This window comes from Prinia subflava, chromosome Z (genome assembly GCF_021018805.1).
Source record: "Prinia subflava isolate CZ2003 ecotype Zambia chromosome Z, Cam_Psub_1.2, whole genome shotgun sequence".
Taxonomy (NCBI): domain Eukaryota; kingdom Metazoa; phylum Chordata; class Aves; order Passeriformes; family Cisticolidae; genus Prinia; species Prinia subflava.
Genome location: NC_086283.1, coordinates 76856700 through 76883888, shown reverse-complemented (window position 1 = coordinate 76883888; position 27189 = coordinate 76856700). Strand labels below are relative to the sequence as shown.

Here is a 27189-nt window from a genome sequence, read left to right as displayed (position 1 = left end):
TCCTCCGTGAGCTTAATTTGGATAGTAAAATGCCTCTGTAGCTGCTTATGGAATAGGACTTGATGCTGGTGAGCTTTGGAGGCCTGGAAGAGCAGCTTGGATCAGCACTTAGAAGTTTAGACATACCTTGTGTCCTGAGTATTTAAAATAGACACAGAGTTCTTCCAGCAACAGGACAAGGAGGAATGGCTTTAAACCAACAGAGAGTTGGTTTAAATTGGATGTTGGGAAGAAATTCTTCTCTGTGAGGGTGATGAAGCCTTGGCAGGTTGTCCAGAGAAGCTGTGGCTGCCCCATCCCTGGAAGTGTTCAAGGCAAAGTTGAACAGGTCTTGGAACAACCTGGGTTAGTAGAAGGTTTCGCTGCTCATGGCAAAGGGGTGAAACTGGATGAGCTTTAGTGTCCCTTCCAACACAAACCATTCTATGATTCTGTGATTCTGCTTTCAGGCACTCTGGAGAGGGGAGGTTTCCAGTAGAGGTTACACATTCAGAGGCCTGAAGTGAGGTTTCTAATTAGTCAAAGCACAGGTAGCCTGCCCAAACTAGAAAGACGAGTATGATGTCCCTGCAACCAAGTCATTTAACTATTAACCCTGAAGGAGAGTGAGGAGATATCTAAAACAATGACCCAGTTAATTCTGGGTGCAGCATTTGAGTGCAGGGTTATTTGTTGCTACCTGTGGGTCTGATGATATCATCTGCAGACTCTTGGCAGAACAGGAGGCCAATATTTTTAAGTTGGGTTTTAAGGTGGATTTGGCATGAATTCATCTGACACGGGTGTAATGTTATGACTTTATTTATCTGTTGCTTGTTTATGCTGAGCTGGAGGCACACGGCCAAACAGACATGAGTATTTGGACATTATGACCCAGCGTTTGGGACTCCCAACCAGACTTTGGAGCAGAAGCCTGGTTTTTTATTCACCCTCTATAAAACATTACCCAATGGCTCAAAACCTGAATGACTCTTCCTGTCCCAGAGCCATGAGCTGCATTTAAGGTCCTGTTCAGCTGAGGACCCCGAGAGAGTTGGTTCATTTATGGCAGTGGCAATTGTTCCTTCCTTGCACCGTTGTTGGCTGCAGGCTCATCCTGCTGAGCTGCTCCAGAGCCTGCTCTTTGCAGCCAGCAGTGAGAGAGGTTAAAAGCCTGTGGGCGGAGGCCGGCACAGAGTGCCCATTGTACATGCGCGCATACCAGAGCGGTAACTCCCTGGAATGCTGCACCACCGAGCTTTTACCACCTTGTGTTTGTGTTGCAGCCCAGGAGAGTGTGTACATTGTGTCCCTCTCCACGTAGATTAACAATGTAAAATGGCAGATAACAAGAGGACTTTTTCTTTTATTATTCTTTTTCCCCTTTTTCTTGATTGGGCCGGTTGAAAGAGGAAGGTGTCTCTGACTCCCATCACCTCCACAGGCACAAGGAGAGGCACGGTGCAAAGTCAGTCAATTAGGCGGAGCAGCTCCTCGAAACTGGGTGGCTTTCATGTACTAATTGTGTTAGTAATTAGCACCTAGCGCATGGTTTGGGTTCAAAACTATGTAAGGGCTTTAACTAACTCACTCGGCAATGGGTTTGAAGGATGTGTGATCCTTGTTTCCCGGAGAGACTCGCTGACCACAGGGTGAGTCAGGGCAGGCACACATGAGACCTTGGATCTGTTAGTTCCTCAAGATCACCTCAAACGAGACCAGTGACACCAGCTCTGGGAAATGAGTCTCTCTGCTATTGCCAGGAGATACACAACTTAAGTACAAATGGTTTTGTGGTGTATTTCTATCTCCTGCAAGTTACAGAAACCATCCCTAAGGCCAGATGGCGACTCCAAATTCTCTTTTCCTTTTTTTTTTCTTTCTTTTTTTTTTTTTTTCTTTCTGCTTGGGTTGTCAGCTTGTGCTATTTATGGAACTTTATTTGAATTTGTGTCTGCTGGGACCTGGGTGGAGGTCCCCTAGTGATTTCATGGACCTCTAGGATGCTTAGGACTTTCCACTAATAGCCATACATGCCCAGGTCAGACAAATGACACATGGCCACACTCCAGTGCAAACGTGGATTTATAACTAATAAAATGCACCTGTTATTGCATCTTGTTGAATTTCAAGCTCCTGCAAGGTACCTTTAAAAAGCTAAAAAGAAGCGAGCGGTACAATGACATGTGCTTCTTCTAGGTGAGCTGTGCTTTACAGTAGTGTACACTGGCACTGTTGTTCTGATTTGATGATAGATAGCAAGGTAATTTTGGGTTTTTTTCTCAACAGCATATCACTGCCAAGAATGACCTGGGAAATCCCTGGCTGTGCTCAAATCTTGATGGCAGTGGTCAAGTGTAGCTGAACTAATCTAGCAGGGAGCTACTCCTGAAAGAGCCAGTCTACACCCCCAGAACGTACTCCTGCCAGTGCCTTCCTGTTTCCTTCTCCATTTACCAGAAGTGTTACTCCTCTGATCCACTGGGGAGTTGTTCCTCCTAAAGTAGCAGAAAGTATATTTATTTTTCTCTACTAATTTTGTAGACTTACACTTCTGTGGACTCTTCTGCTAATTTTGTGGCCGAAATTGGCTTGCCATGACTGGTGTGTGTATAGGGTGGCAATAGGGGAGATTTAGGTAAGGTGGGTGAAAGCACCTCAATACCTTTTAAAACACCCCATAAAGTATTACTTTTAACAAGATATCCTTGGGTGACACAACTTTTGCCTCAACTGAACATTCACAGCTTCTCCCTTAACTGAGGCTTTGTAAGGTATTTCCATCTCAAAGGGTTCCATCTCTGGTGTTCTAAAGAAAGATAAAATTTCCAAGGTTGAGAGCACAGTCTGTGCATCATCCAGCCCAAGAGTTTCCCACAGAACAATGATACCTAAGGACATGAGGAGCTCTGGAAAACATTGAGTTTAGCTGTCATCCATGCACCTCAATGCTTGGGACACTGACATGCCCTGAACGAAGCCCAGGTGGATCCTACTGCAATTCTAGTATCCCACAGAGCATATTGGGCTGCAGTTGGTCTCTAATGAATTATTTATCCAAAGCAGGATTCCCCTCAGAATAGCATGTCTCTCTCACACCCAGGAAATGAGGAAATAGAGTTTGAAACTCTGCTTCTGATTCAGAGGGCAGCACCATGTCTTCTGTGCTCTGATCTCTGGATTATTATTTAAGCCAAGGCAAGAGTCTGAGTTTACTTTTTTTTCACACCCTGGAAACCCTGTGACAGTGAGCATGTCAAGGTAATGAAGAGGTTCATGGGTGTGGAGAGCTGGCTGTCCCCTCATTCACTGCATGAGTTGAAGACGTTTGCATTTTGACAACAGTTTGGTTATTTATTTGTTTTTAAAATATATATCCATTGTCATCAATTTAACAATACACAATGGCTATTGTTCATTGCTTTGTTATGTCAAACCCAGCCCTCAGAAATGCTGGTGTGCCCTGGTTCCCATTTTGCTTCAAGGAAAGCCCTTCAGATGCTGCAGGGAAAGCCTGAGTGTGCCCCATGCCCTGTTTCAGTCACCTCCTCACTCATTTGATATATGTGTGTATGTGCTAACTTCCTCTTTTTCTTCTCCTTTCTTTCGGCAGTGGCACATTTTGTCTCTTCTGAGCATCTTCCAGCCTCTGGGTGACCGGGACATTGAATTTGGTGGACAGTTGCCATTCGTTCTCTGGGATCTGCTTCCCTCATCCCCTCCCATACTCCCCTTCCCTCCAACCAAACTCCAGGGCATTGTGGTATTGCCATGGAGCCCAGAGAGACTTTGAGCAGTTCCCGGCAAAGGGGAGGTGAGGCAGACTTTCTGCCAGCTGCTGTCACCTCTACAAAGCCTTCACCTGTCTCGGGCTGTGCAGGGGAGACAATGCTGTCTTCGGCAGGCGTGGGGAAAGGGATCCCAGTGAGCACTGAGAGGCTGGAGCCTGAGGAAGAGGATGAGCTGGGTTCCGGAAGAGATGTGGATTCCACTTCCAATGCAGACAGCGAGAAATGGGTGGCAGGAGATGGTCTGGAGGAGCAGGAGTTTTCCATCAAGGAGGCTAACTTCACGGAGGGGAGTTTAAAACTAAAGATCCAAACCACCAAGAGAGCGAAAAAGCCTCCAAAGAACTTGGAGAACTATATTTGCCCTCCCGAGATCAAAATCACCATCAAGCAGTCTGGGGAGCAGAAGCTTTCCAGAACCGGGAAAAATAGCAAAACAGCTAAAGAGGAGGACAGATCACACTCTAAAAAGAAGGTACGTCCCATTCTTTTAAATATTTTCAGCTTCTCCCAGAAGCAGAGGGAGAGGGGAGGAATGAATCTTCTGAAACACTTTGTGTCCAAGGCATAGCCTTTGCAAGATTTGGCCTTGAAGCAGCATAGGGCAAGTATCACCCTGCACTGTCACATATGCATCGGGAATGATCTTGAACTATCCTTCAGATGAACCAATTCAGAAGAGATCAAAAGTTCAACCAGGCCTCTTCTATTTTTGTATGTAATTGAGTTTTGAGATTAATGATTACATGAGTGAGAAATAAAGGAAGCCACTTCTAAACTGCTTTGTGCCTGAGAACAAATGCTCAAGCCTTTTGGCAGTTAAAGCATTCAACTGCATTTTTAAAATAGAGGTATGTGCATGGTGAACAATTGAATTCATTCCTGTATTCTGGGTGATGGGCTCCATTATTCTTGATTACAGCATTGTGTGAGTAGCACTATAGTTATGCTACAGAAAATACCTCCATTATAAGTCTCATTTTCTTCCAGATGCATATCATTTTCTTGAAATATCCTTCTGCAGAGAAATTTTTGGTACTTTAAGTCTGGGTAAAAAATTGAACTTTTTTTTTTTTCACTATTCAAGGATGAGAAAAGAAAGAAAATCCTTTCTTCATACAAGCTGTTTTCAGCAGCTCCCTTTTGATTTGCTGTTGGCTTGATTTTTCTGTAGTCTCGCCTACACTTAGTACATAGACCAAATTTAGTTTGAGTGTATTAAGCAGCACTGCTGGGGACACAAATTTTTGGATTAGAGATATTTTCTGTCTTAAGAATTAGCCAAGTATATTTGGTCAGGTCATGGTAAAAATACTTTACCTCTGCCTCCTTAATAACACATGAGCTTCATGATGAGTTCAGAAAGAACCTAGATTTGATAAAAGATGCATGACTGTGTCCAAAACCTGGAGAAATTGATCTGGGATTTAGGCACCCACTGATTAGGGCCTGGGTCATGTCTAGGTTTTCCTGCACATGCATCTTTGATACTTCTTTGATGGGTGCTCAAAGGGCTACGTGAAGTCTTGAGGGGGCTAATTGCCACCATCTCTTCCTGGAGAAATCCTCCTCAGCAGACTGAGAGACCAAAATTTTCATGACTCAAAATCACTTTTTTATGCATCAATGTTTCCCACTGACTCAAGGCAGAGCCCAGGGAGATTAACATCACTCACTTTTCTTACAAGCTGAACTTGAAAACAAACCAAAAAAAGACCAGTTCACGGGGATTCTTTTTTTTTTTTTTTCTCATAATCTTATAAATCATGTCGTTTATGGGCAAGAAAGAGGTAGCTCTTTTAAACACAGCAGAGGTTTGGCCCTGCTGTGTAACAATTATAACACTTTGAGAAGAGATTTTCCCACCTATTGAAAAAGATGGGCTGTCTTCTTAGCACCAAACAATGTTTAATTTCCACTTTCCTGTCTTCCCTGAATGTTTGTAGAAGTCTCAGGGGAAGCAGCAGTTTTATGAGACTATGCTCAGTGATAGCAAAGGTGTCACAAGCAATCCTTCCATAGCTATGTAGAAGAAAAAAAAAAAACTGCAAATCTACCATGCATGGACTGTGGAGAATATGGCTGCACAAAATCAGAGCCTTCATTTCTATTTATCACCCAGTCTGATGGGCATGGAAGGTGTGTTCTTTTCTGTGTGATCATCCAAAAGGTTGAATAAATAAAGCTAAGCATAAGGAAGTTATGTGCAAAAAAACCCCAAACAAAAACCAAACAAACCCAGTGGGAACAATGGCTAAAAAAAAGCACCTTGTAGCATGGTTATGCTCAGGGTGATGACCTTAATTGCAGGAGGATAAATTTGAAAGAAACAGATCACGGCTCAGACACGGCTGCATCCAGCTTGCACCTGTGTTGCGAGGTCCGAGCTGGCTGGGGCTGTGTTCACACACACCCTGTTCTCAAGCTGGGAGCGCTTTGGGTCAACACTGGTCTAATCTGGCCATTAAGCAAACAAAAAAACCTCAGCACCCAGCAGGTGGGTGCTCTGAGCAGATGGGGAGAAGGCTGCTGCCCTGGTGCACCATTAGCATAACACCCAACGGCTGCTGCGCGGCAGCTGCTGAGCCGCAGCTGTGGCAGAGATGCCCCCAGCAGGGGTCTGGAAGACCCTAGTGCTGTGATTTCAAGGGGTGTGATGCCTGGAGACTTACAGCCTGCATCTCCAGGATGGGGAATAACCTGTGTCCCTGCAGCCGGGGGGATTTCAAATACGCCTGCCTCCTGGGGTTCCAGGATCAGGCTGGGAACACCTTGCCTCAAGGAGAGATCAAAGGCACTACAGAAAGGGAGGCAGGGAGTGAGTAGAAGAAAAGTTCCAGTGCTGGCAGAGTGATTTCTTCTATGGCCAATAATTATCTTGTGGTGGGTACAGTAATTTTTAGGGGGAAGATAACTAGGAGGAAACAGCAAGCTGAAACTCGCATGGAGATGTAGCTCTCTGGTCTATCTATCTGTGTGTTTCTCTGGAAAAGTAGAGCATGCAGGCACCCTCTACATTTACTTACAGAACCATTAGAGCCACAGTAGTGGTTGTGGGGAAAAAAGAAAAAAAACCAAAAGTGATTTGTCACATTTAAATGGTTTTGGCGGTTTTGAAATTTCAGCGTTAGGCTGTTTTGATTGCCTGTTGCTTTAATCAGCACAAGCTCCAGAAAAGTAGCTCCTGGCAGCAGAAGGAGGGAACAACACATTTAAAGAGTGGGACAGACCTTCAGCTGGCATCAATCCACTGTCTTTTATGGATTTTTGCCAGGAAAGTTTGGCCCAATGTACCCATTTCCCTTGCACATTGCTCATGGGATTATTATTTGGGTTTACCACCTTGCTCATGGATGCATAGAATATGCACAGACTGAGCTGCAAGTGCCATTCTTGTGCCTCTGGTGGGTGGGAGCAGTTGTCCTGCACATCGTGGAGCAGCACCCAAATTTATTTTTCCCCTGAGGAAATGCAAACTCTATCAGGACTTAAAAAATGCATAGCTTGTTGCATAATATTTCCAGCTACATCTCCAGCAGTCCCCAGTGCTTTGAAATACCACTTCAGCAATCTTGCAGGAGTTTCAATACACACAGCACAGAGAGCAAGTAATGAAAACATGGAAGCAATTTAAGTAACAGCATGTGGGTACACAAAGGACTGGTAATGCCAGCAATGTAAAAAGGGACTGTGAACTGGGGATATAGCATTTATTCAGTGGCCACTTAGGGAGGAAGAAGATATGCCTGTTCCTAAGCTTTACACTGCTCTGCTAATTAGGCAATAGGGGTTAGTGCCTGATTTCTAAAGCTGTGGTCGAGAGAGCAGCCGTGATTAGAAGGGGACTCTGTGGAGAGCCACGATGCTCGTGTGCTGAAGCCCGGGGTTTTTGCCTTTGATTCCAGCTGTTACACTATATTAAAAGACATAAACATGCATTAAATACTTTCCTCATGTTGCTTTTCCGTGTGAGCAATCGCCCCAGGGATGTTATCCGATCCTGAATGGGAGGGGAGGGAATTCAGGAGAGGATCTTGCTGGGTGTAGTTGCTGATGCCCTGGAGTGGGAAGGGAGGCAGGGGATGAGAGAATACCAGCGTTGGGAACCTCTGTTCTTCTGGCTTGAATTCCTGGCTGTAACCCAAAAGCTTTTGGGGCTTCTTTTAAGTCCAGACCATGCCGAAGTTTCAAATCAGCTACCCTTACTTAAGGGTAAGCTTACTTTCTTAAGAAAAGAGTAAGGGTAGTTTCCTAACCCTTTTCCCAGGACTGCTCAGAAACTGAATTATAGCTTGAGCTGTTTCTCTGGCTGCTTGTGTGGCAATTGGAAAGTGCACAAATGTTCTGTAAGAGTTTTCTCTTGTTTCAACCCTTTGGCACCTGGGGATGGAGCGGGCTGAACTGTTGCCACTTCTAAACCCACAAATAGCTCCATTTCATTTAGTCTGATTGGAGAGGAAGGGAAGAAAAAAGCCAGGAGCCCAGAGGATGTACTGCTGGCATGCTGGCAAGCCCTGCAGCTGCTGCTCTCTTACCTGAAGTAGGGTTGTTTGAGTCAATCACCTCAGCAACACTGAAGGTGCTTTTTCCTTCAGATAGGGAAACATATTATCAGTCTGGAAGAATACTGAAAGTGTGGCACCAAATGCAATGAAGCAACCTATCAGCATTCTCTACCTGCCATGTAGCATTTAACAAGTCCCAGATGAACAGTTATTTTTCTAATTTTGTTTTATTTCTTTTTTTTTTGTCCCTTCCCTGCTTTTGTTTTTTGTTTATTTTTTCTATTCTCTTATGTCTGTAAATACCTCATTTTCCACCCCTTCTTTCTTTAGGTACAGCTTGACAAAGGTTCTTTCAGCTTTCATCATATGCATAACACCCTTCAGAGAATGTAAGCTTGTGGTTTTGTAATTATTACTGCACTAGGGTTTTTTGAGAGCTTGGGATGGGTGAATGCATTTTATTGCTGAGAGATAAGCACAGCAGCAAGTCAATTAAAATAAAGCTTCCTTGTGTGTAGTCAGAGGAAACGCTATCTCTGGATTTTCTGGCAATGTTGTTTTTTTTTATTTCCTTTGAGTTTCTGTAGGTGTTTGCCATTTCTCTGCAGGAAGCAGTTCTCACACTTTCCCCCTTGAAATTCAATTCACAGTCTTCCTTTTCATGGCCCCACATATTCGACTTTTTCTGGTGATTCACCTTTCCTTGAAGACTCTCCCACTCGCATGTTCTCACTAATGCTGATGCCAAATTGATTTTTGCCCTTTTTTCTTTTATATTATTTTATTATATCTCTATATTATTTACACATATATTTGTAGCTCTGCAGCCTATCATAGTATTTATAGCTAGCATTTTACCTACTCTATTAGACAGAAAGACAGAATAAATTCCCTAGCAGCTACAAGCTGGGGGTTAGATTCTTGGGGAAGACAAAGTTGAAACTAGATGTCTAAGGCACATTTTCATAAACAAAGTTTAGTTCCGATCTAAACAAGAAGGAATTCAAAGAAGGCTGAACTGGGAAGGAATTACCTCACCACTGATGTCTCTAACTAGGGATTTTTATCAGATATGCTAATTTGCTAAACATATAAAAATTGTGTATACGTTATGCTATGGGTCCATCTTTGGCATTTTCCACCTGGTAAATTGTGCACCTAAGGATCCTGGTAAAAGTAACCCCCTTTTATCACCTAACTGTGTCTGGCTTGTGATTCTAGGACCAGCGAAAAGGCATTACTGCACGCCTCCTTTTTCCACAGAAGATCACAAGTGCTCCCCCTCCTCTCCTTCCCCCTTCTTTTTATTGATGACTGCACATTGCACTTTCCCTCCAGGTTCTCGTGTGCATCCGCAGCTCTTTCTGGATTACCCCTGTGCCAGACTCATCTCTCCAGTGATTTGTGTGCATGATCATCCAATTGCTCACCATGCACGCTTATCCCTCTTTGCTAGAGGCATCCCTGAGCAAAGGGATGTCATCTGAGTCAGCCCTTTCTATTGCGATCCCACATGTGGCCCAGAAGGTTGATGTAAGTGCTTGCTCCCTGTGGCCTACCAAGGAAAAAAAAAGGCACTTGCATGTTAGTTGTACCTCCTTGAAGTGTTGGGGTTTGATTTACAGTTTCTTTTTCTTTCCCTCCCTCTCTCCCACCTCCCAAAGGATGGAACATCCACAGTCCCTTCAGCTTGGACCTGTTTCTGTGCTGGCTTAGTCCCTGTTCTTTCTTGGTAAAGCCTTGAGGCAGCTCTATGTGATGCTTGTGGTGTGTACCTGGAGCTTACACCAGCAGAGTAGAGCTTAGCCTCTTCCCAGGTTATAGTATAGTGGTAAAGCCCCAGAAGTGCCAACACAGTGGATGAGCATTCTTCTAGCTGCCTCCAAGGTGAAACTGGCTCTAGAGCAGCTGAGAGATCAATGCAGAGCTGCTCTAATAGGCACAAGGCTCCTGGCATTTTTAGTCTTTCTACATAAGTGCATGGGTGCAAAGCTACACAGACTCAGTTCTTTGAGACTCATCCCAGGTTCCCTTCAGGCTAGCTTTTCTTTCTACCACATTGTTGAAGGCACAAATTAAACAGCTGCAGTTTGGTGGTCTCCCACCACAGGTATCTCAGGCTCACCACACAAAAAGAACAAGAATGAATGGTTTTGCTTTTTGTTTGTTTGTTTTTGTGAAGAAATTAATTTCTTCATTTAAGAAACTAGTTTTTCTAGGAGCTGAGAGCTCCTTAGGTTCATCTTGGTCCATGAAGGCACCTGAGGTGCTCACACTGGGAGCTGAGTCATCTTGATCCCGCACATAGCCATCTGGAGGAGGCTGGTCGCACCTGAAGGTGGTTCAAAGCCTCTCCATACCCTTTCTTCTCCAAAGCTTGCTGGAGAGGTGTTTGTCTTGCATCATGTCCTGGATATCTGGATATCTTGTGACAGAAATAAGGCAGAGTGTCTTTTCCAGATCAGTGCTCTGCATGAGCCAGCTGATGCCCATCCCTCAGTTCTGTCTGCCCCCAAAGAATTGTGGGGTGGGGTTTTTTTGGTGTCGTTTTTTTTGTTTTGTTTTTGTGGGGGGGTTGGGGGAGGTTCTTTGGGGGGGTGTTTTTTGTTTTTTGGGTTTGTTTTTTTGGTTTTGGTTTTTTTGGTTTTGTTTGTTTGGTTTTTTTTTTTTAATCTAGTCAAGTGGATGCTAAAGGAGCAAACATCTGTCAGTGAAAGGATGGGCTGATGAAATATAAGTCAGCTTTTTTTGCTGAATAGAGTGCCAAACAAGGAAGACTTGGTGTACTTGATTAGCTGCCATATGACCAGGAGTTGGGGAAGCTGGCTATGTTGAGGACAGGTTTTGTTTTGTAGCAGTCTCTCCTCCCACAGCTGAGCTTCAATGGCCTTCTGTGACATTTCCTTGTTTACCTGTGCTGTGTCTTTCTCTTCAAACCATGACACAATATCCACAGATCTGGTGTTGGGATTAAGGAGATGCTGCAAGGAAGCAACGGGGAAAAGTGCAGGAAGCTGGGGATCCATGTGGAGGTCCTTAACCCCAGTCACTAAACTGCAGGAGGAGAGGGTGCAAACCCTTGGCCAAGTCAGTGCACATGTGTGGTTTCGAAACCACCATGGCCTCCAGGCTAACAGAGATGAAGATGTGATGTGCTAGCGTGTACACCCAGGGCTGCAAACTGGTTGTGTTTTCATTTGAAGAAGTTTTGGGGTGTCAGTCCTTCATGTACATAATCATGTTTTTCCACCATCAGCTTTTGCCTGCAGTGCTTCCTTTCCTCCCCCTTCCACGCATGTCTGACCACAGATATCTTCTGATTTACCTACAGACTTTTCATCTTGACTTCCTCTTTCACACAAACACACACAACACACAGAGCTAGCCTTCTCAGGTCAGGTCTAATTCTTCCCAAGCTTCCTTCAAAGATGGGCTTCTTGCTGGCCCCATTCTCCTGTCCAGTCAGTGGGACTGAGTGATGGACCCCTTTTAGTTTATTTGAATGGAAAGCATGTCTTTACCTGGTGCCCCCAGCTTGTCTTTTCTTTTTCTAAGAGAACAGGGACTTGTGAAAGTTGGTTTCTGGCCACTTTCCTTGTATATGACTTCTCTGGTGTCTAGTGATGAATGAACTTTCCAGCAAAGCCATTTTTGGGAGCCTCTCAGAGTTCCCTTTCTTCTGGCCAGAGAACAATTTGAACAAAACATTTTAGAATATTGTTTCCCAGAGATTGTGATCCTGCATCACATTCGATCAAATCAGGACAAAATATTCAAAAAACATTGAGGAGAGCGGACTGTGCAGATAGGCAAGGACTTTGTGTGTGCATTCACATACACACAAACATAGTGTGACCATGTTAGCCTTGTATCCTTAGGAAACTGGTCTAAAAATATCCAGAATAAACAAGAATTGTTTTGGTTTTTAATGCTGAGACTTTTCCAACTCTTGGACCATAAAAAGATTGCATTTTAGATGTGACCCTTGAGGATGAGCACAGTTTGCTGTGTTTTCATAAGAGTGTTATTTTCCATTTTTTTGCCATGACTTCTAACATGAATTAAGGCAGCGGCTGTTAGCTTCTTCATTTCAGGACATGAAGCACTATTTCTACATTATGGTCAAATTTGGACTCTGAGCTGCAGGTCGTTGCTATGAGGAAAGGGATTCTCAAGTCATGGTGCACGGACCAGTAGCATGACACTGCTTCCGTGTAGGATGGACAGCAGACTCTACTTCTCCAGACTAGGCAGAGTTGTATCACTCCAAACATCTTATTCCGTTTTTTTTTTTTTTTTTTTCTTGCAGCTGTGGGCTGGCAGTGAAAAGAACAGCATGAGGGCTAAGGTGTCTTACTGTATGTTGCAAATGGGGTTGTATACCTGAGATCTGGCTTAGACTGTGGTCAAGACAGGTTAGCTGAAGATGAGGATATGGTTATTCAAGATAGTCAACCACAGCTGTGCTTGCAGAACCAAATGGGGTTTTAAGGTGCTGTCCCATGTTGCTGTTGTGCATCCATGTCTGCTGTTGAGAGGTCCTGTACAAAGGACGTGTACATCAGGAGAGCATGTCTTCCTGCAAGAATTTCACAAGTTCAGTAGAGAGGAGGATAAGTGGAACCATCTTGTCTCTTAGTACAGAATGTGAAACAGAGTAATTAGATTAAGTGACTCACTCAAGCAACCTGTCACAGCCCAGGTTAACGCTCAAACTTTTTTCACTGAGCCGTGGTTGCTTAACTATGACACAGTTGAGTCTCTCATGGGTGGCCTGATCTCCAAGCATTGAGTGCAGAGTCCTTCTGGAAACCAATCTTCTAGCTGTCATTTAAACAGATCCGTTTGTTTCAAAATGGTTAGGTCTCTGCATCTTCACTGCTCACTTAAAAACAAAACTTATCTCAGGGAAGAGCTAGGGCTGGATGCAGAAATAAAGGGGTGGAGTTTTGGGGCCAGCATGCAATCGGTTGACCTAGATGCCCTTAATAATCCCTTCTGGTCTGTAAACCCTAAAATGTGGCAAGAGTTGAATGAGGTATATCTACGGGAGGACTCATTATCTCGTAATCAGTTTCTCATGGCTCTCTCTCATATGGGTGGCAAGGTTTGCAGAGAGAGATGGTATCTTTTTATTGACATCGGGTGTTACAAAAACTCTACCACTATAAACTTGGGTGGTTCATTGAGGAATTTCAGTACTTTGCAGCATCCTGACTTCATGTGAGCTGCTCTCCCTTCCACATGGCTGAAAGATGAGAATCAGCCCTGAGGGGATTAGTGGGTAATTCTGAGTTGCCCAATGCTCTCCCTTTCAGAAGGAATGTGGTGCAAATGAGCCAGAGTAAGTGCCCCCCTCTCTCCATGCTGAGGACTCTGACAGGAAGAGGGCCAAGCACTGGACTTCAATGAGTCACCATGATCACACCCTCGCCTCACTGCAGGGCTAATCACTGCTTCCCCAGCTGGTGCTTCTGTGAGAAGGCAATTCTGTAGTGTAGTTGGCAAACACTTCCCAGGAGGACGAGTAGGAAACAGTTTCCTCATACCTCCGAGGTAGAGCTTACACTAGGAATACTAAATAGACTGTTATCAGTAGTCTTCTCTGCTCCTCCGTAGAACATTGTGTCAGCCTGGGTAGCCTCACCAAAATTTTACCTGCTGTATTCCCAGGTGGTAATTTGATGAAAGATCACCCTTAAGACTAAGAAAATTAGACACGAGGAAGATACTTGTTTCCGCTGGGGAGCAACAGCAATAACAGGGTCCTGATCAGCCCTCTCTTCTGCCTCACACCAAAGTCTATTCAGCTGCAGGGGCAGCCCCTACATTAGTAACCTGTCTAATCCGCATTAACTTGAAGCTTGAAGGCACTTCTTTATTGCATCTTCCACTGGGAACTGGCGCTGTTGAATTGACAAGGTATTCTGGTTCTTACATCCCATGCTGTGTGCAGGTTAGATGGGGATAATTAATTTGTCCTGTCCATTTTCTGACACTGTGTCTACCAACACACTGCTGGTGAAGTTCTCTTTCCAAAGACAGCCTCTTGTTTTCCATGAGATATTTTTCTTCAGTAATTTATGTAATCAGCAGGACAAATACCATCCAGGTTTTTTTTTCCTCCAGTCTTAATTCCATTGCACCACTTATTATATTCCTGATTTGAAGTGGGGGGTGGGAAAGCCTATATGCTTCCGTGACTACAGCACAGCCATCACTGGAGGAAATGGGAAGAGGGTGGTAGGGAGGGACTGATCTGTCCTTAGGTCATCAGCTCTGGGCATGGGCAGGAGCTGCTCTTAGCCACTTGGGGGACAGGGGATGCCACCATGCTCCTTGGGAATCTGTGAGAACAGGGCAGCTCTGCAGGAGGTCAGCATGTCCTTTGCTGCTCCCTATGCTTTGGGTGGCAGCTGTATAACCAAGCCATGCTTCCTCCTTGATGCCTGTTTGGGTCCTTGGGATGTGGAGCTCTGGGCTGTAACTGGGGTGCACTTGAAGAGAGTGGGAATTTGGCTGTTCATGTTATCTAGAGGAAGTTTTTAAGAAAAAGGGGGGCAGCTTGTGATACACAGCCAGATGCTTGACCTGAGGTATTTGAGTGTGATAGAAGGTCTGGCAGTGATTTACCCTTGGTTTTCTGCATTTGCTGGCGTTCATATGACTGAGATATATATATATATATATGCAAGACTTTGGTAAAGTAGGACTATTGCAAATTACTCTCTTAGTCTTTTACTATCTACGCAATAATTTGGCTATTGAATTTAGCTTCAACCTGCTTAGATGTTGGTGTTGAGGATTGTCCTAAGGTGTTGAAAAGATGTGTGCAGAAACCTGTCTCTTTTCAGTCTATCTGACCTCACTTAATCTAATATACTCTGCACGAGCCTGTGGGGTACAGCAGTACAGCAGCTGCGTGCTGGAGATAGAAGTCGACTCAGTCCATCTTGGCCACATGGTTTAATAGGCCTATGAAATCCCTAGGTCAAAGGCCAGCCACCATGCCCATCTTTGTCACATCTCAGTGATGTGTATCCTGGCAGGTTTTCCTTTTTGTTCCACCCCAGCATGGAAAGAACCATCTGCCGCGTTAGCTTTCAGAAAGAATTTTGAAAAATACCAATTTCCCTTTGTTGAGTGGGATGTGTGTTGAGAGGGTGGGGGCACATAGGACAGAAGGAGGAAGGCGAGCCTGACCTAAAACCAAGCCAGTATTTTCAGGGATTTTAGAATAGCTTGTATTGTGTTTCCTATTCCCCAAGGAAGGGTTGTCCTTTTTCTTCTTTTCTCTTTGATTCGATTCCCTGCCACTCTGCGAGCAAGTCAGAAGCTGCAGCTGCTGCTGTCAGCTGGGAAGGGAGTCCCCTTGTTTAAAAACCATGTGTTAATCCCTGGTTAGAAAAAGTAGCAATGCTTTATGCTCCCCTTATAGCCCCCTTCCCTCTCTGCATCTTGACTGCCTGCCTGCAGACTTGCCACTTGTGTGAAAACAGATGCAGGATGACACCAAAGAGACTCATCAAGGACCACAGGTAGCATGAAGGTCTGTAAATAAACAAGCCTAAAGCCTGGACCAAGTGACCCAATATAGTGTTGAGAGTAGGGTGGGAGTTAGAATGGACAAGTGTGTTATGAGGTCTATGGAAAAATTGTGGAGACCTTTTGGAGTAAGGGGAGCTGTTTTTATCATAGCTGTTGGACACAGATGGGTATAAGTGTTTGTTCAGGGGGCCTTTGTTCCCAAGGAAAAGCCAGCAGCCCAGTGGGAGAGGAATTTAAACAGTGAGGTAAGGAGAAAGGAGGATTTGGGCTCTGCCAGATGGAGACAGCCATGCAGGCAGTGCTGGAGAGGGTCTGATGGATAAATAAGAGGCCCAAGGGGCTCAGAGAGTTTACCATCAGGTGTGATACCACAGCATCGATGGGTGAATGCAAAAGCTGGCCTGAGGCTGAAGCAGGAGACAAAGAAAGGGTTTTGATTTTGACCATCAAAAAGCACCTTCCTATCTTTTCTAGTAGAACAAGAAAATGAATCACCACAAAGACATGGGGAAAGGACTTAGATGATGGATGGTACTTACAGAAAATTGAAGGCACTGCCCTTTAACTGTTATAGATCACAGAACGATTTGAGTTGGAGCCCCTTGCCATGGGCAGAGACAACTTTAGACCATGTCACCTCTGAATGCTACAAAAGAATGCAGGTTCTCAACTCTTTCCTAAAGTTTTCCAGCAGAAAATTGAGGCAGACAGAGGCGTCTCACCCAGGGCCAGTGGAGAAGGCATCCCACCACCCACTGCCCCAGCTGCAGCAAGGATCCCTGCTCCCACTCCGTGGTATGGTTGGATCAGTGATTCTCCCACCGTGCCTCAGATCTCCCCATCCACAAGCTGCAATAAACAACAGGGCTCCCTGCAGGCTTTTCCTGACACCGCTTCCCAGATGTGCCGGTGTGGGCAGGCCGGCAATGCCCACCCACCATGGCGGCAGGTGGGCCAAAGCGCTCGCACTTGGGCTCCTTCCCAGAGGTTTACTCGTGACCTCTACTCCCCAGTTCGGGTGACAGGAAGGAGGCAGCAGCCACGGTACCCCACGCTGCTGCCGTGCCTTCCCCGCCGTGGCCCCTCGTTAATAAAGAGGTGTAATTGCGAGCCCTCCCTCCATCCCGTCTGGTGTGAGGCCATTTGTGTGGCGGAGGGGGAGGGGCAGGCCCAGCTCTGAGGGGGGAGGCGGCAGCGGGGGAGAGAGGGAGGGAAATCTCCTTTGTTTGTTCAAGTAATTTAGGCCTCAGACGTTTTTGAGAGAGAAAAGCAAAAGAAAGGTTGATCGGCGCTGGCAAAGGTGTGCTCCTAGTGCATAAAAGTATCCCGAGAGCAGAGGGAAGAAAGTGCACCAAAGAACTGTGGATTTAAGCGCTTTGCTTTTGCTTCGTAAGTTTACTAGGCAAGATGTGAGTCTTGGAAGAAGCCCAACCAATAACAAAAAACAAACAAACAAAACTAAGAGAGGGAAAAAAAACCCCAAACAACAAAGCACACAAACACACACACGCACACACAAAAAACAAACCCTCACCAAAACAAAACCACCAACCAACCAACCAAAAAAAAAAAAAAAAAAAAAAAAAAAAAAAAAAAAAAGGAAAGAAGTTTGGTCTGCTTAGCTGGGCTGAAAGGAAACATAGGAGGGTTCTTGGGTTTTGCAGCCAATTAATTTTGTTTCTATTTTATATGTGCTAGCACATTGCTTTTGGAATCAAGATTTTCTACGTCATATGCACTAACACATTTTGGTGTTAAGACTGCAGCTCTCCTATGCCTCCCCATTTCCCATCAACCGCATTAGACATCTCTTTTTTTAATGAGAATAGAAAATCAAACAAAACAAGGGAGAAATATTCTTCTGTTCATTTCAGTTTGAAGTAAAACTCACATTTAAGCCTCATTGAAAGGCCTAAACTAAGTGAAAATGTCTGTGCTGTGAAGGGTGGGCTTTACCATTGAAACTCTTGTGTTTCAACTGTGTGAAAGTTGCAGAAAAACGCATATGGGATATACAGATTTTTTTTTTTTTAAGTTAAAGAATAGGGTAGTGGGGTGAAAGAAGGAATTAGTTATGGCAAATCTTATTAGTGTCCGTTGTAAGCAGAGAAGCAGAGACATATGGGACCACTTGCAAAATTATTTCTTGTTTATTCAGCTCTGAAAACTGAAACAAATTTTTTTGCATAGTGTCATTTATTTGGCAGCTGGAGGGGTGTGGAAGGTGTGTGTCTATGAAGCAAAAAGAGGGGAAGAGCAAACACAGTATTGGTATTCCATTAAAACTGATGTTCAGTGCTTTGTTTGTCAGGTTTTGGCAAGGCTTTTTGCTTTGAAAGCCATTCAGAGAGGATCGAAGCAGATGGCAGGGAGATCCTGTTTGTGTTATTTTTGGACATTCCCATTGAAACTCAGATTGTTGTCCTTTTTCCCCCTTCCCCCACTTGTGCATGTTTTTTTTTCTTCCTTCCTTTCTCCTTTCCTTCTGGAGAACATTTTTTTAAGCATATATTAATTATCATACAACATCACCTAAAAGCTGGGTGTGTTTCTTATGAACCAAGCTGTGGCTAGTTTATATTTTTGTCTGTCCAAAGTCAGACAAAGCATTGGGGGAACTGTCTCCTGAAGCAGTGCAGGCAGAGTTGGGAGAGGGAGCTGGGAAGCTGGACTGCGATTTTGTGGGGTTCAGCTCAACAGCAGCACATTTCCCTGGCAGACCAGCAGCTGTATTAAGCCCAGGCAGCAAGTTAAGATTGAAGGTCTTTGATAAAACAACTTCAGTGACCCCCATCCTTTCTAAGCCCTTGTGGAGGAGGGGACCAGCTGTAGATAGACTGGAAAACTGAACTAGCCTTTGGCTCTTAGTAGTGTTCTTCCCCTGTCACTGGTTGGATTCGTTGGTCTCAGGCAGCCCAGAAAGCTTTTGTTCTGCCATCATCTTGCCCAGATTGTAGTAGGAAACGAGGACTTCATTGCCTCACATTGCTGGTAGAAACAGCTTCCCTGAGCAGTAAGTTAGTTTTAAATAACACTGCTGGAAACGTCTGCAGTGCTTTTCATGTTGTAGTCCTCAAAGAAGCCCTTCACAACCTTTGTGCAGGCAATCCAGCAAAGCTGACCCTGGTCCAATCAGTTAAAGCACTTGGCTAGCCCAGGTCTATCAGCAAGGATGTGCATACACACGGAGGATGGGAGGTCTTGGCTGCAGTCATATCCAAAAGTTCAGGTGATTCACCCAAAGCTCTTCCAGATGATTAAATCTCTCAAGCTAAGCTGGAAATCTCAAGGAAACAAGCATTATCATGTTCATTCTGTCAGTGGTTATTCCCAGATAGAAGCAGATATTTAAATCCTCAAATATTTGCATCAGGTGATATTAGCGGTACTTTGACACAGGAAAATGGTTTATGAGGACATAAAGCTTTGGTCCAGAAAAATAAGCAAATGAACTTTATGGATTTCACTTTTACTACTGTAACACTAAAAGATAGTTCAGTGCAGGTTGTGTTTGAGTTCAAGGTGATGATTCATCTTGGTTTTTAGATTGACTGAACTTGTATACCCACATCCTCAATCACTCTTTTTTTTTGGGGGGGGGGTTGTTTTGTGGGGTTTGTTTTGTTTTGTTTTTTGTTGTTGGGGTTTTTTTGGTTGGTTTGTTTGTTTGTTTGTTTGTTTGTTGTGTGGTTTGTTTGGGTTTTTTTTTTTTTTCTGTTTTGTTTTGTTTTGTTTTTGTTGTTTGGGGTTTTTTGTTTGGTTTTTTTTGTAACTCGTGCACTGAGGGAACCCTCTTCAGCAACTCTCATTTTGTTCTTAACTGAATGAATGCTCAGAAGCCTTTCATGTGCATTGCAGCACCTGAGTTTCAGTGCTGTATTTGTAAGATGCTAGTGGGTGACCTGTTATATATGATGTCTCTTGAGGTGCATTTTGCTGGCTGCAATAAGCTCTGGAGGGGAAAAAATAAAACAAAGCAAACCAAACCAATCTTCACCTTCCTCTCACTGTTATCTATCGCTAGATGATAAATATCCCCTTGGCAGGATTTTTGGTCTGCAGTGCTGACTTGTGTGCCTGCATTATTAAAGTTTGGCAACTCCTTCTTGTTACCTACTGTATGAACCTTCTGCTCAGAGGACCTTTCCCTGCTCCTGGGGTGGCACGGCTGCTCTGTCCAGTGTGGATTTCCCTTCGAGAGCTTCCAGGGATAAGGGCTTTCCTGGTCTGGCGCTTTGAGAAAGAGCCAAGCAACAGTCTCAGCCTAGACAAAAGGCAAACTCGACCTACTATTTATGTAGTTACTTAAACATGATTTAACCTAAATAGTGCACACTGTGATTTGGCTGGGGGAGAGGGGGAAGGGGAGGAAAGGAGCTTGTTTCTAATGAGCCAGGAGACAGCACAATTAATTACATATGAAGGACAGATAACTGACAACAAACTGTCTACAGTAGAGAGAAACAAAATACCAATGTGAACAATTAAAGCGTCCATGTGACGGAAGGGTCAGCAATTTCTCATAGAGCATGCGGCTGGGCATGGCCCCTGGAGACCCACAGTGGATGCTTGGCTGAGCGGGAGGCCAGGTGGGGAGAGATTTTGGGGTCCTCCACCATCAAAGCTGAGCAGGCATTTCTGAGGCTGACAGGCAGCGCACTGGGCATTATTTTCATCACATGTGCTTTTGACAGCGGAACTGTTAACTACTAATCTCAGCAACACGCGAGGCGAGGAGGAAAGTGGGTGAGGCAGCAGAGCAAAGGCTCCATGGGCAATTAGGTACCTGCCTCAGGATGCTGCCAGCCACATGAAGGAGAGCTGAGATGACAGAGGTTTTCTTTCCCTTTTTTTCCTTAAAAATTATTAATTTTCCTCACCATCACCCAGATGTGGAAGCACAAATCTCTGCTGCTGGCAGTTGAATTCTTTGAGGAGGATGGTCAGAAATTTCCATCCTTTCTGCTCACCCTCCCTAAACTGCAATGAAATCTGGCATAACTTATCACTCACAGCACCCCTTTCATCCTCCCCTCTGCTGGCCCATCCTGTGGCCAGCCCCTGGCTATAAAGGTTTGAAGGTAAAGGCCGATGGATTAGCTTAGGGAAGGGCCAAAGGTTAAATGAGCAGGGCTAGCAGCATGCAAAGGGCTACGATTGAAATATTTGCTGAATGCTGACAGGCAGCAGAATAGAGGCAGACAAGTGGCAAATGCTTGTTTTCTCTTCTAATTGAGAAAATATTTTGGGTGGTATTCAGGCAGGATGCAGATCAGGACAGGGAAAGCCAGCCAGGGAGAGAAGGTTGGGAGGACTTCAATAAAATCACTATTCCTACTAAACTTGTACACAAAAGCTTTGCATTTATTTTTGTGGAAATCCCTTGAGCCTGGGACTTACCTTTTGCTTGGTCATTTTTCTCATGTAACTGCAGAGCCAAAATGCTGCTCCTCTGAATTTAACATGTCTCACAAGCAGAATTTGTCCAATTTTTGCTGTTTTTGCAGCTGCAGGAGTCTTTCATTGATTAGTAGAAAGGTTTGGGTTGGAAGAAACCTTGAAAATCATCTGTTCCAAGCCCCTGCCATGGTCAGGGACATCTTTCACCTCACCAGGTTGCTCCAAGCCCCGTCAAACCTTTCTTTGCAAATCTAGCTTGTAGCATGGTGGTGCTACCGTGAAAAATCCAGATGTTGTGCGGATCAATCTCTCGTCTGCTGGACAGGAGATTAATGAGATTTGATGCTGTATTGGTAAAACATGACAACTACTCAATCCTTGATTTTATTTGCTTGTAACATTGATAATACTCAGCTGTGTTTCAAGCCTGTGTAATGCATGGTGCTCTTGTGCCTGGACAGGGCTTATTACAGTCATTGTGGAAGTGAAGAGAGAGAAATTGTGTTTGTCTGGTGCATCATAGATCAGCTGCACTGATTTCGGCCTTGGGCCAGCCCTCTGGCATTCCTTGCTTTCTCTTGGATGTGAGTGAGAAGCTCTGGTGGCACTTGTGAGAAGGAAATTCCAGGCTGATGTGACCAAAAGCAGTTCACCAGCCTTTCACACACTGAGTCTTCCTTCAAGGGGTCATTTAATTCTGCAAATACCTTCTACCTTAAGCCTTCTGCTTTCCCTTCCCCAAATGCTCCTTCAAAAGCTGATAATGTACTGAGAAGGTTTCAATTAGCACAATTTCCTTCTTTCTTAGAAATATGGTCTTAGTTAAGGAGTCAGGGAGTAGGGCAAGAAAGATGTAAAAAGAAACAGCTCCTGAAGCCAAAAAGCAGCATGAGGGTCAGCAAAGTTTATGTTCCCGTCTAAATGCTCTTGTCATAAAACTGGGAGGCTGACTTATAAAATGTTTTCTGGAGCATGCCATAGCTGCAGCAGAGGAAGGTTTTGGCAGGAGTGTACCCAGTTTGTGGCCAGCAAGTTGTGTTGCATTTGGGCTCTTGGAATCTCATGTGCTCCTTAAAGATGCCCAAGAGGCAGTCAAGCGATTCCTAATAGTCAATATGAGCTTGGTTAAAGCTTCAGCATTTATCAGCAGCTCCAAAACTTTGTTGTTGAGCAAAAGGAAGGAAAGCTTGCCTGGCTCTGTGGATCAGCTTCCAGTGAGGCATGCTGAGGGCTGCCAGGGTTCCATTCTGTTTGCCTTGCACCACAGTTGATCCTGGAAAGCAGTTAACAGAGTTAGGGTAATATTCCTGCTGCTGGAGCAAGGCAAGGGATTATTCTTTTCCTGCCTGTGGCTATGAAGCTGCTGGTGTGTTGGTTGCTCAGCACTGCAGATTTCTGCCTTGATTCAGGAGGTCTGTGATGGGAATAAAGCAGAACAGCCAACACTTTACAGTGGAGAAACTGAGGCACTAACAGAGAGTGTGTACAGAGAATGGAATGAAGCTTGGGAACGGTCTGGAGCCCCAGAAATAGCTGAGGGAGCTGGGACAGGGGCTCAGCCTAGAGAAAAAGAGGCTTGGTGGGACTTTCTGACTCTGCACAACTCCTGACAGGAGGGGACAGCCGGGGTGGGGGGCCGGGCTCTGCTCCCAGGGAACAGGGACAGGAGGAGAGGAAACAGCCTCAAGCTGTGCCAGGGGACTTTTAGATTGAATATTGAATTTTTTCTTCACTAAAGGGCTATATCACCACCCCATGAAGGATTTAAAAGCCATGTGGATGTGGCACTTAGGGGTATGAGTCAGTGGTGTCCTTGGCAGTGCTGGGGGAATTGTTGGACTCAGTGATCTTGGAGGTATTTTCCAGCCTAAAAGATTCCATGATTCTGTGCCTCCCTCTGCATAATGCTCTGTGTCAGCATGAGCTGAAAGTGAAGCCCCTGACTCATGCAGTCATCAAACCATCCTCCTGCCTTTAAATCATGGGTCTGTCTTGACCTTCCCTTACCCCCCTCAGTCTGTGCCTGGATTGCACAAGGGAGAACAAAGTGACACTTGTTTGCCTCGTCCAAAGAGCTCACTCAAGCAGGTGATTGTCTTGCCTCCTTTTGCAGTCCCCAAACAAAGTGTTGAAGTGTTGTTCTGGGATGTAAAACATCCCATATATTCCCCTGGGACTGGATTTTTGCTTTCTGACTGCAAGTGGCACTGAAAGGAAAAGAGGTCAAAATTGCAGGATAAGGGAAATAATTCCCAGGTGCTGAAATTAGGAGAAAGATGTGAGCACTCATGCTCTGCACTCCTTACAGTGCAGGGAGCAAGGGAGCTTTAACAGCTTGAACTGCAGTTTCTAAAGAGCTGATCCTTCATTTGTAACCCTGCCAAAAAAAAAAAAAAATGCAAGAGGATGAGGAGTCAATCAAGTTCAGTTAAAAACTTGTCATTGTTTATTTGTTTTGGGGATATTTAGAGGCCAGCGCATCTGAGACCAACACAAAACTATGTCTTGCAACAAAACAGTATCTTGTAGCAAGGACCGCTCTTCTCAGGCACAATGTCCTGTTCACGTCTAAAGGGGAAGTTTATCCCTTCTGTGTTGAGCAAGGAAGGTTTGTTTTTATTTAATCATGAATATTTTCAGCACATATGCTGCTTCGTGTTTGCATGAAGGTTTAGCGTTCAGATTCCAAAGAGATTTGGACCTCAAAACCCAGGTGTATCCAGCATGCAAGCCAAAGATTCGGAAACAAGGATTTTTAAAATGAAAGTTAAAGTTCTGTTTTGATCTCCCTCCCTTCAAATAAAAGATAGACAGCACACACCATCCTCTGTGAGAAAAGAGTTAGATCTACAAAGCACTTTGAACCCCAGAGTGATATCATTAATTTTATTTGATCTGTTCTGGTTTCTAGTCAAAATGAGAGAAACACAAAAAGATCTTGAGTCAGTGCTGCTTTTGGTTTTTTTGTTTAAAGCTGAAACTCTAAAAATGACAGAGCAACAGGAGAGGAAATATAAACTGAAACTAAAAAGGAGACTTGAAGAAGCCCAAGAGTAATGGAAAATCTAAACTTTGCTGAGGTGTCTTCAACTGTAATGACCTGAGGGCTGAGCTCAATCCAAAGTGGGAAATTGTACTTTTTCAAGCAACAAAAAAAGAATTTCTCTCAAGGGACTGATGAGTCTGGTCACTTCAGTTCTAATTTCCAAAATAATTCCCATAATGCCAACCTCTTACTACAGAGGGGTGTTTTATTGTTCTTGTTTATTTGGTTTTGGTGTTTGTTTGTTTGTTTGTTTGTTTTAATGGAAGAGCCAGACCACTTTGGATATCAGTTTGCAGGGGGAACTGCAGCTCACAGCTGTAACCTGAGTTGCCACAGGTCATTCATACATGGCATAGCTGTTCCAAAAAGCTTATATTTCACAATTTCCAGGCTAGTGCTTTATCTTCCAGGCCATAATATTTCTACAGGGTTGTCTACTCAGTTGTTCAGGATTTTACATCAAGAAGAACCAGTTTCTGACCAGAAGTTAAGAAGTTTTCCTTCTTCACAAAACAAATGTATTTCTGGTTGTTTTTTTTTTCCTCACTGTGTGTGACTTCTAGTTCTCAGCAACTCATTTCTCTGAAAGGAGTTAAAGGAGCCTCCTATGAGCCCCATGACACAGAGCTTCAGAGATGTAGGGACCAAAACCAACTGTGTCTGAGTAAATGTCTTGTTTGAGTGTTTGTAATGTGACTCAGCAGCCCAGACCTTGATTTTTATCTTCTCACAGGATTGGGTGGGAGGAATGGGTAATAACAGTTCAAAGCAATGCAGTTCCTAAGATCTGGGGCTAAAGGGAGGGATGGTATTTTGCAGTTAGGGCTATCAATATCTTGATGTAATTGTTCAGTTGTTTGGCCTGTTGTGACATTTTACAACAAGAAAAGAAGCTCAGATCCTCCATGCTTCCTACAAGACACTTCGCTTGTTTGGAATATTTTAGGATATACAAATGTACATCATCCTTCCCCCAGTGATTTTGCTTGTAAGACCTCAAGAAAATACAAGAACCAAGCCTGGGTGAAAGTGAGCACCAAATTTTAGAAAGATGATGAAGTAACATGGGTGGGAGCTGATAAATTTGAGAAGTTTGGTTGGAAAGATCTCCCTCAGACTTCGAATGTAAACAAAGCAGTCCTTGCCCTCCCTAAAAATGTAATTTTTCTGTCAAAAAATTTATGTCAAAGAATAAAAATGTACAGAAATTTGAGTGGTTTTTTTGGACTTCAGACATTCTCAGAAACCCCTACATTTCTTTTAGGGAATTTAAATGAAATAAACTTGGGGGTTTTGGCCACATTTGGCTAGATAACAGAGGTCATTGGGCATTTATTTATTTATTTATTTATTTATTTATTTATTTATTTATTTATTTATTTATTTATTTTCTGACACCATTGCTAAAAAAAGTCCAAACTGAAGATTTCTACGTATTTGAGATCCTCCTGCTGCTTTGATTTAGGCCTTTGAAGCTCCAGGCAGGCCAGGGAGGAGGCTGGAGCCATGTCTGCCAGCACTCTGCTGCTCTGCCTGTCCTCAGCCTCTGCTGGAAATTAAGGAGGTTTTGGTTGTGTTCTGTCTGCTTTGAGGCAGAGCAGGCTGCCTGGCCAACAGCTGGCTATCTCCCAATGCTTGCCACTGATGTGCATGTGACCATTCTGTGTCCTGTAGTTTTACATCCAGCTCTAGCAGCAGCAGAAAAGTGTAGGTTGAAGTCCAGTCTTCACCAGTGTATTTGTGGCCCACTGTGACACAGAGCCCTGGGGTTTTTTGAACTTCCAACACAGATGCTGAGACAGCTGATATGGGAAGTGTGGGTGGCAGATGGCCTTAAAGCACTCCTAAAGGTGAGAATGTGATAAGGCCCATTAGTTAAGACAAGCCTGGCAGCCTTGCATTAACACCCATAGGCTTCATAGCAGGGAGATGTGGGACTGTCAAGATAAAGAGACTCATAGAATCATAGAAAATCCTAAAATGGAAGGCATCTAAAAGGTTCATTAAGCCCAGGTCCTGACCCTAAAAAGGACATCCCCAAAAATCACACCGTGTGCCTGGGAGCATTGTCCAAATACTTCTTGAACTCTGCCAGGCTGGCACTATGACCACTGCTCTGGGGAGCCAGTTCCAGTGCCCAGCCACCCTCTGAGAGAAGAACCTTTTCCTGGTATCCAACCTAAACCGTCCCTGACACAACTTCATTAAGTTCTCTTGGGTCCTGTCATGGGTCACCATGAGAGAGGCTTCAGACTCCTCTCGTATTTTTGACCCTTCATACTGATAATGTGGTTGGGCATCCTTGGTCAATGAGTGGCAGCTTGTCACAGAAATAGTCCCTGAATGTTTTGACCCTTTTGCCTGCATGTTTAGGCATTATACGGCACTGAGGAAGCTCCTCTTTAAAGATGACAATTGTCCTTTGGTCCTTGTGAGGCCAAGATTGGCAAATGTTATCCCTTAAATTTCACCACTAGTGGTCTTGTAGCTGCTGGAGGTGAATTTTCCAGGTCTATATGGATTCCATATGGCTGCATTAATCCAATATTTGGATGGGAGAGCTTTGAAGGTGTTCAGTTCTGTTGTGTAAATCAAGGAGTCACAGTTGAACACCTCAGGTGTAGTAGATTAGAGATGATCCTGCTATTGGTTTGAAAAAAACTACTCTCAGGACCTCCTATAATGAAAAGATTTCTTGTCATTAAGCATGGGAGAAGGGAAGGAATCAGACATAGCAAAAGTGATTTTGAAAATACAAAAACCTCTCAGAGGGAAGGCAAGTCAAGGAGCCCAAAATTTCTCAGTGTCACGCCCATAGCATAGTAATGAGAGGAGAACATCTTCCCTTATGACAACATACAGATGCAGAGTATTTTGAAACCTCACTACAGAGTGTGCGTGTGAAATGGTGTGCTTCTGGGAT

The 27189-nt window shown here is 44.2% G+C and overlaps 1 protein-coding gene across 2 annotated transcripts in view; it reads left to right on the top strand.

The window, feature by feature from the left end:
* The window catches only part of SETBP1 (SET binding protein 1), a 268327-nt gene that overhangs the window by 13138 nt on the left and 228000 nt on the right, over window positions 1–27189 (top strand). For both annotated transcript variants that reach the window (XM_063422644.1, XM_063422643.1), the window contains exon 2: window positions 3593–4242. In XM_063422644.1, the coding sequence (XP_063278714.1) occupies window positions 3751–4242 (492 nt within the window). In that variant the 5' untranslated portion in view covers window positions 3593–3750. The remainder of the gene's footprint in view (window positions 1–3592; window positions 4243–27189) is intronic.